The sequence below is a fragment of the Canis lupus genome, chromosome 9 (assembly GCF_048164855.1).
Source record: "Canis lupus baileyi chromosome 9, mCanLup2.hap1, whole genome shotgun sequence".
NCBI lineage: Eukaryota > Metazoa > Chordata > Mammalia > Carnivora > Canidae > Canis > Canis lupus.
The window spans coordinates 32,727,674-32,741,673 of record NC_132846.1 but is presented as its reverse complement, the minus strand read 5'-3'; the positions used below and the strand labels follow the sequence as shown (position 1 = coordinate 32,741,673).

General features: G+C 38.4%; 1 protein-coding gene across 1 annotated transcript in view; it reads left to right on the top strand.

The window, feature by feature from the left end:
* Positions 1-14,000, top strand: part of ATG14 (autophagy related 14) — a 35,069-nt gene that overhangs the window by 4,813 nt on the left and 16,256 nt on the right. Inside the window, exons 2-5 of the mRNA XM_072838671.1 lie at positions 7,712-7,774; positions 9,069-9,111; positions 9,800-9,881; positions 13,578-13,815. Of these exons, the coding sequence (XP_072694772.1) occupies positions 7,712-7,774; positions 9,069-9,111; positions 9,800-9,881; positions 13,578-13,815 (426 nt within the window). The remainder of the gene's footprint in view (positions 1-7,711; positions 7,775-9,068; positions 9,112-9,799; positions 9,882-13,577; positions 13,816-14,000) is intronic.

Sequence of the window (14,000 nt, the reverse complement as noted above, 5' to 3'; positions counted from 1 at the left end):
TATTTAATCCTCGTAACCAAATAGGATAAGTCTTATTTTTGTTTTACAAGTAAAGACACTAAACAGTGCTTTGTTTCTATTTTCTTTTAATGACTTAACCTTCATTCCTGCCAGTAGAGTATATTTTTACCATATTTTCTCATATTCCCAATATTCTAACATAAAAGAGCCGTTCTGATAAGAATCATGTTTTTTCCCCCATATTGCGTTTGTCCGTAAATATCATACCCCGTATGCCTAAAAACTTTAAGGAAGAAAAATTTGATGACTAAGAATTCTTACCATGTTAGAATCTTAATTCAAGAAATATTTAGTTAACTTATGTAAGGAAAATGTGCTCTGACTTTTGTCTGGGAAGCCTCACTGCCTTATTTCTAGAGCCAGAAATTTTCATTAATTTTTCTAACAAACTTGTACCCAAATCAGAGATGGGGAATCTTCTCCACCACCAATCTAAAAACTATTAGTGCTCATTTCCCCTTTTGATTGATTGGTATCTTTTTTTTGTCTTATTGTAGGTGTACATGTGATTATTGTAGTAAACTTCTAAAGTACAGAAGTACCTAAAGAAGGAAACAGATTTTACCCACATTCTCACAGCTCTGCTAATAATTTGTTTTATTTCCTTCTGGCCTATTGCTTTGTGTGTGTGTGTGTGTGTGTGTGTGTGTGTGTGTGTGTGCGCGCGCGCGCGCGCCCACACACTTATAAATACGTTTTTCATTTGGAATCATATGGTGTGTACATTTTGTGTTGGACCTTTTTTTTTTTTAAGCCAGCATCTCATAAACACATGCTCATGTCTTCAAACATATTATAATGTCCTGCATGGCAGTAATATATCACTTGATAAATCATTCTCCTATTGAACATTAAAGTTTCCAACTTTTGCTATTATGATTTTGTGATTGGTGCCTTTAAACATAAATCTTTTGCTTCTTTGATCTCTTTCTTTGAACTGCAATTACTGGTTTGAAGGGTTTAATATTCTTAAGGGCTCTCAACTTCATATTTGAAAGGTTATTATTAATATATATATATATATATTTTGCTTTTCTTAAAATTCATTAGTGTTTTTCTCAGACTTTTCCATTGCTATATTCTTAGGCATAAAGTAAGTTTACATTCCTAGGATGAGGACGAGGACTGGGCAGGCAGATAGAGGGATTAGTTATTTTAGTAAAGGGCATGCTTAGGGCATAATACACAAGTTGTGGATGTTATGAGGATGCTAATTATTACCTAGAATTAATAATATGGATCTCTGCTAGAGCACACACCCTGGTGCTGTTTTTCTGGTGGTATGGAGTAGATTTGTATGAATAGTCCAATTTGTGGATAGATCCACTCAGTTGTCCGTAATTGTCTGTGGCCTTGGAACAGCATGGAGAGACAGGGCTCACACTCCTAACTAATGCCTCATCAGCAGCACACTCCTAACCCTGTTATCTCACCTGCTGTTTTGAAATGCTTTCATGCAGGACAAATTAGTCCTTTGCCTTGTGAAACAGCAGAATTCCGTCTGCCTGTATTGCCTTCCTTCTCTTAGAGCCAGTTCTAACCCATCCCCAAGTTAGCCCAGATAGGTATGACACCCTCAGCTGGGCTGTGTGCCCATGCTGGTCACCCCACCCCCATCTCAGGTGTTGTGTGACCACAGCCCCCTAATTCTCCTCAGGCTCTATTGAAGGCGGACTGTTTAAAAGTCAGTTTAAGACAGTACATTTTTTTTAATGGGGAAAAAATCATAGTTGCAAAAATATGAGAGAATTTAGGAGACAGAATCCATTTAAGAAAGTACTTTTTAAGGGAAATAACGCTAAGTATGGAGGAATTTGGTAAATAATATACAAGGCATTTTTAAATTGGGATAGAAAATATAACAAATAGTGTTGTAAAAGCCCTGGTGCTTGGTACTGGTTCACTGGCGGATTCCTTTCAAAAAACAACACAAAACTGGGGATCCCTGGGTGGCTCAGCAGTTTAGCGCCTGCCTTTGGCCCAGGATGTGGTCCTGGGGTCCCAGGATCAAGTCCCGCATCGGGCTCCCTGCACGGAGCCTGCTTCTCCCTCTGCCTGTGTCTCTGCCTGCCTCTCTCTCTCTCTCTCTCTCTCTCGAATAAATAAATAAAATCTTAAAAAAAAAAAAAAAGGAACTCTTAAAAAACTGAGTCATTTGACAGCAACAAAAGAATTGCTGAATGTATCTGCTTAAAGGTTTGGAAAGTTCTGTAGGACAGATACACATTAATCAGAAAGCAAGAGAAAAAATAATTTCAAGGTCTTGGAAAGAAAAATCACTAATTTCCCTAATTATCTTTGAAAAAGCTTTAGAAAAATGAACAAAAGACATAGGAGAACAACAAAAGAAATAAGTAGCCAGGGCACCTGGGTGGCTCAGTGGTTGAGCTTCTGCCTTTGGCTCAGGTTGTGATCCCAGGACCCTGGGATTGAGTCCTGCATCAGGCTCCCCGTGAGGAGCCTGGTTCTCCCTCTGCCTGTGTCTCTCCCTCTCTGTGTGTCTCTCATGAATAAATTTATAAAATCTAAAAAAAAAAAAAAAAGAAAAGTAAGTAACCAGTAAGATAGGAAAAGGCGTTCAACATTTCTAATAGTGAAATAAAGAAAGGCAAATAAATGGATTATGATCTCTGGGGAGCAAGAGGTGGGAGGCCAATCAGTTTAGCCAAGATTAAAGTTTTTGGAGATAGATAAAACAGATACTGTTCCTCATTGTTGGTGAGGTTGTGAATTACATAAAATGATTCTGAGGAAATTTAAGGATAACTGCCAGAATTTTGCGTGTAAATATTTGACCCAGCAGTACTGTGTAGGAATTTCTGAGAAACCTAAAAGCTTTTAAAGATTTTTGCACTAGGGGCAGCCCGGGTGGCTCAGCGGTTTAGCGCCACCTTCAGCCCAGGGCCTGATCCTGGAGACCTGGGATCTAGTCCCACGTCGGGCTCCCTGCATGGAGTCTGCTTCTCCCTCTGCCTGTCTCTGCCTCTCTCTCTCTCTCTCTCTCTCTCTCATGAATAAATAAATATAATCTTAAAAAGAGAAAAAGATTTGTGCACTAGGGCATTCACTTAAAACACTACTGGTAATAGTGAAAATTTGGAAATGATGCCAATGCTCATCAATAGGAGTTCATATAAATAAATTATAGGATGTCTATTCACTGAAATTCTGTGTATTAAAGAATGAAGTTAGTTTGTATGTTCTGACATGGAAAACAACATATTTTATGTGATAAACTCCACTTTTTTTGGTAAAATATGTATCTTTAAATTAGTTTGGGGGCATCTGGGTGGCTCAGTTGGTTAAATGTCTGCCTTTGGCTCAGGTCATGATTTCTGGGTCCCAAGATCGAGCCCCACTTTGATCGATCCTCCCTGTTCAGTGAGGAGGCTATTTCTCCCTCTGCCCCATTGTGCTCTCTCTCAAATGAATAAATCTTTTTTAAAAATCTAGTTTGAATATGATGACTGTATTAATCTTTCTATTTCTTAAAAACCATATTGAGAAAGTACAGAATTGTAGAATGAATTTATCTTCCCATGAGTGGTGGGACGGAGAATGCAGAGAATGGATGAGTGTGCAGATGAGCAGTGGAAATGCTGACCCAGCCACATTCCTTGATCTCATCCACTGTTTAGTTTTAACACCACCTATTTTTAATTTCCTTCCTGAAGAATAACATTACTCATGAAGTGTTTGATACAGTAGGAATTGTTACCTTTTGTTTATTATTCCTGCTGGCAACTGTATATTTACACTTTAAGTTTGTTTTTAATGAAGCCCAAGAGAACCAGCTCAATATAAAACTGGACAGGGTTGTTTGTCATCCCAATTTGTTTTAGTGCAAAGTGGCATTTCTACGATAGATCTGAAAGGACAACTTTTATAAGTCTAAGAGCAAGATTTTATCCTTCATATCAGCCTTTGTTTGCCTGGTTTGATGAGTCTTGTGAGTTCATCTCCTTCAGGTTATCAGTACATGAATCACCATATTGCCTCAGTGAAGAGAGAAATAAATACCACATTAGTTTCTCATTTCTGATACATGGAAATGGAAGCATATAACTATATCAAAGAATACATAGCTGCAGAATATGTAATTAGATTTCTTAATATTCAGGAAGATGCTTTGCTGTAAGTTGCAGAACAGAGTAAATGCCTGATAAATTAATTGATGAATCTATGAGTTTTGTCTAAATTCCATATTGGTTTCTGAGTGTTGTTATACTGTTTCATGCAGTTACTACCTTACTGTCCATTGCAGTGCTACTTGGTATAACTTTTTGCAGTCATACTGTGTATCTCCACTGTCCAGTAAGATACCAGCCCTATATGGCTACCGAAGTGTGGTTAGTACAGCTGAGGAACTGAATTTTTAATCTAATTTCAATTTAGTCACACAAGTATATTACTTGATTTGCTTGTTTGTTTAACATTATACATTTTCAGTGACTGCCTATTAAGGGGTCACAATTAGAATATCCTTCCCATTTTTTTTTCTCTTTTTAAAATTGAGGTATAGGGATCCCTGGGTGGCACAGCGGTTTGGTGCCTGCCTTTGGCCCAGGGCGCGATCCTGGAGACCCGGGATCGAGTCCCGCGTCAGGCTCCCGGTGCATGGAGCCTGCTTCTCCCTCTGCCTGTGTCTCTGCCTCTCTCTCTCTCTCTCTCTGTGTGACTATCATAAATAAATAATAAAAATTTAAAAATAAAATTTAGGTATAATTAATTTACAATGTTATATTAATTTAGGGTGTACTGTACAACATATCAATTCAACACATCTATACTTTATTCAGGACTCACCACTTAAGTGTAGTCAGTATCTGTCACATACACCATACAATGTTATTATAATATTATTGACTATATTCCCTATGCTATTTTTCATCTCTGACTTATTTACTTCATAACTGGAAGTTTCCCTCTAAATCTCTTTTATGGGGTGGGGGGGTAGCCCCGGTGGCGCAGCGGTTTGGCACTGCCTGCAGCCCAGTGCGTGATCCTGGAGACCCTGGATCGAGTCCCACGTCGGGCTCTCTGCGTGGAGCCTGCTTCTCCCTCTGCCTGTGTCTCTGCCTCTCTCTCTCTGTCTTTATGAATAAATAAATAAAATCTTTAAATAAATAAATAAATAAATAAATCTCTTTTATCTGTTTTGCGCTCCCATCCCCCACTTGCCCTGTGGCAACTGCCAATTATCTGTATTCATATATTTTGTTTGTTTTGTTTTTTAGATTCTACATATAACTGAAACATATGGTATATTGTCTTTCTCTGACTGACTTCACTTAGCATAATACTCTCTGGGTCTATCCATGTTGTCCCAAATGACAAAGTCTCATTCTTCTTTCCTGGGTAATATTCCATCATGTGTATTTACTACATCTTCCTTATCCATTCATCCTACCACTTTGAAGTAGGTGTCTTTGGATATGTTTCAAACATGGGATTTTAGAAATGATAGTTTAGAGAGACTCCTATTAGTCTGGACCATTTTAAGGAAGAGATTTCTGGGGCTATTAGTACTCTCTTGTTTTCATTTAGGCTAGGAATTTGAGAGACAGCCAAAAGCCTAATCTTGGACTCCATACTATGTTACTATAGCATATGGCATTATCGTTTTTTGTTGTTGTTTTTTTTTAACAGTGAGCTACTGTTAGTTGTTTAAAAATCAATTGCATGGGATCCCTGGGTGGCGCAGCGGTTTGGCGCCTGCCTTTGGCCCAGGGCGCGATCCCGGAGACCCGGGATCGAATCCCACGTCGGGCTTCCGGTGCATGGAGCCTGCTTCTCCCTCTGCCTGTGTCTCTGCCCCTCTCTCTCTCTCTCTCTCTCTCTCTCTCTCTCTGTGACTATCATAAATAAATAAAAAAAATTTAAAAAAAAATCAATTGCATGATGTTAGTCATAGAATTTTCCTTACCAGATCCTTATTAAGCAACAAGCCACATTTTAGGTACTCAGTAGCACATGGTGGCTTATCTCAGTGAATAGCACAGATCTAGAAGATCTGAATGTCACTTTAATCCCCTTCAGCTGGTTGACATTTATAGAACACTTTACCCAGTGGCTGCAGAATATATAAATTCTTTCAGGTGCACAGGGAACTTTTCACAAGGGCATACAGATGCAGGGCTGTAAGATGCTCCCTAATCAAAAGATTGAAATCTCATAGAGTATATTCCATGACCACATCAGAAAGTGGAAAACAATTAACAATAAGTTACCTAGAAAAGCCCATATATCTGGAAATTAAGCAGTATACTTCTAAATAACTTAAAGGGAGGAAATTTATGGAAATTCAGAATTCCAAACTAAATGATATGAAAATATACCCTATCAAACATTTTATTTTATTTTTATTTTTTAAAGATTTTATTTATTCATTCATGAGAGACCAAGGCAGAGACACAGGCAGAGGGAGAGGCAGGCTCCCTGCAGCGAGCCCGATATGAGACTCTATCCCGGAACTCTGGGATCACACCCTGGGCTAAAGGCAGACGCTCAACTGCTGAGCCACCCAGTCATCCCCCCTATCAAACATTTTAGAGTGTAGCTAACACAACACTTGGGGGGAAATTTATAACTTTATATGATTATATTTAAAAGAGAGAGGTTAAAATAGATGATCTAAGTTTCTACCTTAAACTACGCAAAGAAAAAAAATCAGACTAAACCCCAAATAAGGTAGCAGGAAGAAAAGGATAAGGGGAGAAGACTGTAGAGAAAATAAATTGCAATGAGATATTCCTTGCTTTTGTTTTTTTCTTTTTAAAAGATTTTATTTATTTATTCATGAGAGACACACAGAGACATAGGCAGAGGGAGAAGCAGGCTCCGTGCAGGGAGCCCGACATGGGACTTGGTCCCGGGACTCCAGGATCATGCCCTGGGCCGAACGCAGGCTCTATAAACGACTGAGCCACCCAGGTGTCCCTATTCCTTCCTTTTGATAACTTGTACTAAGTAACTTGTTAGCCCATAACAGACTAGCAATAAAATTAGTAAGAAAAAAATTGTAATTTAAAAATTATAAGTAACTGGGACGCCTGGGTGGCTCAGTGGTTGAGCATCTGCCTTTGGCTCAGGGCGTGATCCTAGAGTCCCGGGATCGAGTCCCATGTCGGGCTCCCTGCATGGAGCCTGCTTCTCCCTCTGCCTGTGTCTCTGCCTTTCTCTCTGTGTCTCTCATGAATGAATAGATAAGATCTTTAAAAATAAATAAAAATAATTTTTAAATGGAAAATAAAAATTATAAGTAACCAATTTACATATAGGTGAGAGCAAGATTGAATTAAGCTAAATAATTAAAATCATGTTTATGTTAGAAGCCTCAGTTTTCTTGAATTCACATTCACTGTAGTGCTCTGATGTGCCTGTTTTGGAAGATAATTTAATCTGAGGTGGAGGGAGTTCTAGATACATTTTATAAACCCGTGGAAGAATTTTACTGATTGAGCCAGCCAGACGCCCGTAAACCCATGAAAGAATTTTGAAGATGAGAATTTGAACTTAGTTTTAAAATGAGCAAATGGGGTAAGCAGCTGTGTGCGCACCCGCCTTGTGTATTTACTTTTCAGGCCTGTGACATCTCCAGAGAAAATGATTGGCTCTTAGCAATTTGCATAATCTCACTGAACTGAAAAAAATGAACATTTAAATAAAACGTTACATCTTTTTCTTACAGGTTTATAGATAAGAAAGAAAGGTTAAGCCAACTTAAGAGCAAGCAGGAAGAATATCAAAAAGAGTGAGTTTCCCTTTTGCTTTTCCATGTGTGGAGGTTCTCTTGTCACCATGTGGTTTAATTCAGTGCTGTGGTATGCAGATATATGGATTGCTGACTTATTGAATTTAGGATTCATTCTCAAAGTGTGGAAAAGAGCAGTGCATCTGAGAGAAAATAGGAGAGATTATCAAGGTCCTAGAAAATACTGAGATCAGACTCAGTGCCTTGTACACAGCAGATACTCAATGACTAGAGCAATGAATCACACCCCTCCCTGGCCCTGATAATGGATATGCAGCAAGTGGGTCCAGAATAGGCAAATAAGTGGTGGTTCCTGTAGAACAGCCATCTTCCATTTACCTTTCTTTTGGATCAGCATTTTTGCAGTGTGGTCTGTATATCATCTACATCAGAATTCATTACCTAAGTTAATAGTTACAAATGCAGATTCTTAGAATGTATCCACAAATACTCTAACTCTAGGCCTGTGGGGGGGGGGGGCGGGGGGGGAAGCCCTGGAATCTGAGTGATGAATTAGCAAGCACTGTGATGAATCTCACCCTCTGGGTTTGAGAATCATCCTGTAGAATCTTCTGTCCCAAATTGACCCAGTCACTATTCTCCAGATGCACCCCAGGTGTATCATTTATGAGCAGATTAAATCTTCTGAAGTGCCCTGCATTACAGGAACCTGCTTAGATTTATTTAAGTTATTTCTCTAACATACTCAATCACAGAAACTTTTATTTCTCCCATAGAGTACTTCACTCCATAGAACAGTTTTTTTTTTAATGATGCCTGCTTGTGTGCCATTTCTTTGGGAACTACGCATTGCATTTTAGATTATGAATTCTCTTGTAAGTTATTATTAGCAATAATGACTGATGGAAATTATTGACTTAAGTTTGACTTATTGACTTAATTATTGACTTAAATCTTAAATGACTTCAGACAAAGTCTCTGGCTGTTATTGGAAATTGTGAATGTTTACAGAAAGATTCTGGGAAGTATTAAAAGTGCAAAAAGAAGGAAATGATGGGAAAAATAAAGAATGGAAAATTTGGAAACCATTTTTATTTTTTAGAGATTTTATTTTTAAGTAATCTCTCCCAGAGTGGGGCTCAGATTCACAACCCCAAGATCAAGAGTCACATGCTCCACTGACTGAGCTGGCCAGGCACCCCTGGAAAACATTTTTAAATGCTTGAGTCTTAGTTTGGTATTTCCAGCCATTCTTAAGAATTTACTTTTAAAAGATGTTGCTTTTACATTTTTGAGTTTCACAAAATTTATTAATTGTCTTTTCTCTGTGCAGAGTGTTAAAAGCTGTGGAAGGAAGATGGATAACAGATCAGTTGGTAAGCTGTAAGAAGTATTTATACTTTTTAACTGACTACCAGGTTTTATTTTTACTGATCTTTTATTCACATTGGGGGAGAAAAACTTCAGATTTTCTTATAGTTTTTATTATTTTGCAAGTAATAATTGCTTATTGTATTAGTGAGATAATCCACTGATGCTAATGGTCTCCTCAGTAAATAGCATGAAGAGTTTAGAGCAGTGCAGTAGTAGAACTTTCTGTAGTGTTGCAGATGTTTTATGTCTACACTCACCAGCATGGTAACCATTAGCCACATGTGTTGAAAACTGGACGTGGGTGATATTGAATAGGAACTGATTTTTATGTAATTTCAAATGACTTTTAAATTGCCACATGTGATCACTAGCTGTATATCGGACAGAGCAGATTAAGAAAGTATTCTTCACCATTTTTCTCCTCATTAACACATGAAAGAACTATGTGAATTTCTTTCCCTCTATCTTAATCTCCTACCAGCTTCAGCATTGAACCAGAATAACACTTTTTATTTCTTGTAACCTACCATAGTTAGTCACAAAAGTTATAATAAATACAATTATGTTGGTCTTTTCTTCATTATGTTTTCTAAGATATACCTCAAAATAATAGTGATCCTAGATAGATAATCATATTAATCATAGGAGATCAACATTTGTGATATTTATTGCATACTTTGTTTTTTTCAGCGATGGAAAATAATGTCCTGCAAGATGAGGATTGAACAGCTGAAACAAACAATATGTAAAGGAAATGAAGAAATGAAAATAAGTAAGTAATTTGTCCCCCTCTTCTAGACCTAATAAAGAGCTAGTGTGGAATTTCATTGGATTAATAAGTTAGCAAAACAGAAAGAGAGAAGGGGTGAGAAGGCAACAACAACCTGGAAAGGTTTATTTCTTGCCTTCCTCCTCTTGTAAAACATTTGTATATGGATTTTAAGTAAATATATATATACTTACATGTTTTTCCAAATACATATTTTTTACATAACACACACACACGGGTATATATATATATACACATACACAAATATAATGACCTTTGAATAAACTACTTTTCTCAATTAAAAATGTTAAGGAATACATAGTTCCTATCTGCTTTCACTAACAGGAAGCTTGTTGTACTCAGTTATAATTATTAGTTCACTCCATAAGCACAGAATATTGGCTTTTTCTCCATTAGTGAGTCTCACACACATTTTAATCTGTATTATTCTTACATTATAGTTATATACGTCATCCTTCATCATAGATGGTTGTCAAAATTAGGGTGAATCTTCTTAGAAATCCTATATCCTTAGACATATTCCATGTATTTCTGAAGATCATTGTTTAAAGTTAAGAGTGAGTCACCGTCATACCTTATGAATCCCTTTCTTGTCTGCTTGTTGCTTTCAGAAGGAAGTATTTTATAGTGGTATGTAATAGAGCAAAAGCTTCCTTTGAAAATGTTTGTCCTAATAAAGTGCTCCTGTGGAGTTTCACAAGATTAATAAGCTAAAGAGGAAGGCAGCAACATAGTGAAGAGGTACTCAGTATAGACAGCTGATAATCCACTGAGCTTTGCATGCAGCTCCAGAGGCTCTGGTTCAGTAGCAGTGTAGGACATTGGTTCACCCTCTTTCCACATCCTCCCTTGATGTTCACACCAGGGGTTTGTCACCAGTTGTCTGTGAGCCTCTTGAAATTGTAGGATTTACTGAGTTTGTGCATTTCCCTGATGAGCAAGTTTAAAACTTTGATCATCTGATCTTAAGAGATTCCTAATTCCCCAAACGAAACAACCACCACAGAAAAGATTTGGTACTAAAGCAGTGGGCCCTATAACATTCCATTCCTAGCAAATCTTCAGAGTCATCTGGTGACCTTTATAAAATCTAGACAGAAAATCCTGGGACCCACCTTGGACCTAGGAAATAAAAATCACATGTGTGGGGACTGGGTCAGTGGTTCTTAAACTGTCTGTAGTAAAAGACCTTTTTTGCCTCCTCTGATTTCTAATCTAAACTGATACCGGTACTTTTGTAAAATACAATAAAATACTAGAAAAATGATTGCACACTTGGATTTCATGGCAGCGTCATATTACCACGCCAAAGAAAAATGTTGCTAAACTCACTCTGTATTTCTGTACTTAACTTGTCTGGTGCAAGTTTACTGATGGGCCCAGATCCATAGGCCACACTTTGAGTAGCAGTATTCTGGGTGGTACTGATGACCTACCAGGGTTGGGAACCACTGCTCTTTAGAACAGAAATGGAGCCTCATTGCCACCCTTTAGACAAGTCTCAAAAATTTTGCAAACAATTTTAAGGGAGTTAATGGATTCCAGAAAGTATGCATGGTCTCAAGTCTATAGATGAAGAGCTTGTTACCCAGTAAATAGTATTTTTTTTAATTTTGTTATTAAAATATCATATATATTCAGACAAGATTATTAATTATAAACTGTAGAACCTGATGAATATTTCTCCAGAATCTTTTGGTTTTATGTGCCATGATAGACAATAATACAGATCTGTTATGTGGCTATAGATAGGGAAGTCAGATTGTATGAACTTTTAAGGTTAGGTTGATCTGTGCTATAAAGTTACTTATCCAGACAAGCAACAGTAGATGACAGAAATAGCATCAAAGCATTTTTATGTTTAGGGGGAGATGGCACGGAGAGGAGGACACATTAAATTCTTGAGTGCTGAGTCTGGACTAGTGCAGATTAGGTGACTAGTGATCTCCTGCCTCCTGTGAAGGGTCATGATATTAAGTTGGAAATAGTTCTTAAAATATCTGATTGCCATATGGCTGTGGGCCATGGCTAAACATTCATCTGAGCACTTGCGAAGAACTCAGTAGTGATGAGGAGAATGAAGGCACTTGCTGGAAAGTAAGTGTGATGGAACCAACAACTGAAACAGAATATTCGCGCTGAGCAGGAACAGTATAGAGAATGTGCAAGTGAAGGGAAATAAAACTGGAAGAAACCTTATGCCTACAGCAAAATACCCAGGTTCAGGGGTCCTCACAAGGAGGCCCACCAATGAGGCATTTTTCAGTTGCTTGTTACATTCTAGTCAGGACAACAGGCTTTGGTTGGACCTGATATAAGGAACTACACTATGTGCCATAGGTGAGGTATAAACATTGCCATAGGCTTCTGAAGAGCAAGAGGTCTGGGGAGCACTTATGGAAGGGGGCCTGACTGATGGTGAAAATTTTGAACATTTGAAGAGTTAGAAGCTAATAGTGTCCCTAGATACCTTAATCTGAATAGGATCTGTAGAGGACATCAGAAAGGGATCCAGTATCCATCCATCCATGCATGCATTCATGTAAATAGTTCCACTTGGTGGAAGAAGGTTGGAATGTCTACCAAGTGAATGAGGCTGGAGTGAAGGGGTGCGGAAGAGAACTGTGGAATATGTGCCAGTGTTTGGGTGGCCTCAAGACCGAGGAGGGGAGTGTGGGTCCATTAGTGGAGAACCGCTGGGCACCAGTTACTGCTGCTGAAGACTGGGTGGGTGAAGACCTAGAGTGGAGCTGAGCTGGAGGTGGGATTTGGGGGAGAATTAAGTAGATGGTAACAGTGGGAATGAAAAAGAAAACCTTAGGTCTAAGAAATAGTAGGTCAGCCATGGAATTGACCAGCAGGGGACTGATTTAGGCTGTGGACAGATCAAAAATAATCATTAAGTAGAGAACCTAGTATCAAGATGAGGCTTTTGTGGGAAAATAATGAGCTTGATTTTGAACTTGTCTGAGCCTCCCTAAGTTGCTTCTGGAAGTCTGTCTGAAATTTTGCAACTCATTTTTGCCACCCTAGAGGAATTGAGCTACAACCTAACACCCTAGCAGGTCTTGATCCAGAACTTGAAGGGGCTCCTTGAAAAGAACACATGTCAGACAAGATGAGCATCTCTCTCCTTTCTTGGTTGCCCCTGTAGTGCTTCAAAAGCTAGCATACAGTAGGTGCTCCTACCCTGCTGGGTGCCGCTGCACTCCATTGTAACTTTTCAGAGCCCTTGGTCTATTTTTTTGCTGCATGAGCACCTGTCGTGAGCTTATCCTTGGGTCTATGAATGGAACCCAAAGCACATGTAAGAGGTTTCTAGGAAAATCAGATAGCCAGTAAGTTTTTCAGATTTGGATTATTTATCTTTTCTGCCCACCATGGTTATTCTTCAGTGCTTACCGTAAGTCAGGTACTTTCTGGCTTAAACTTAAACTTGATAGTTGTTGAGTGATTGTTACAAATGATGACTACAGATGGAGACCTAGAGTCTTTTTTAGTAGTGGTCCACTTTATTTACTGAAGCTGGACTCTCAGTTTCACTTAGTGAACATTATCTAGTTAACCTGTTTGAGGTTTTGCTTTCAGTTTAAACTGCAGGAAGATGCTTATACTAGTGGGTTATGCAGTCCCCAGGGGCTATTTGTAGAAATAATCGTTGGGTATGATTTATTTCAGATTCTGAAGGCCTTCTCAAAACCAAGGAAAAAAATCAGAAGCTTTATACTCGAGCACAGCGGCATCAAGAGAAAAAGGAGAAGATTCAGAGGCACAATCGCAAACTTGGTGACCTGGTAGAAAAAAAAACCATTGACTTAAGAAGTCATTATGAGCGTCTGGCCAATCTTCGGCGATCTTATATATTGGAGCTAACCTCTGTCATTTTTCCAATTGAGGAAGTAAAGACTAGTGTGAGGTACAGTGAGTCTTTTGACTCTAGGGATAGATCAAGTTCCAAAGATCAAGTATTTTTCAAATATGGCAGTACCTCATTTATTGGGTTCATTCTGGGGTCATTGGCTTTCCCAGTAATGAAAGTGAAGTCTTATCTGCTTCAGCAAACAGTACATGCTACAAAATTGGGGAGGCAGCCAAGATGAA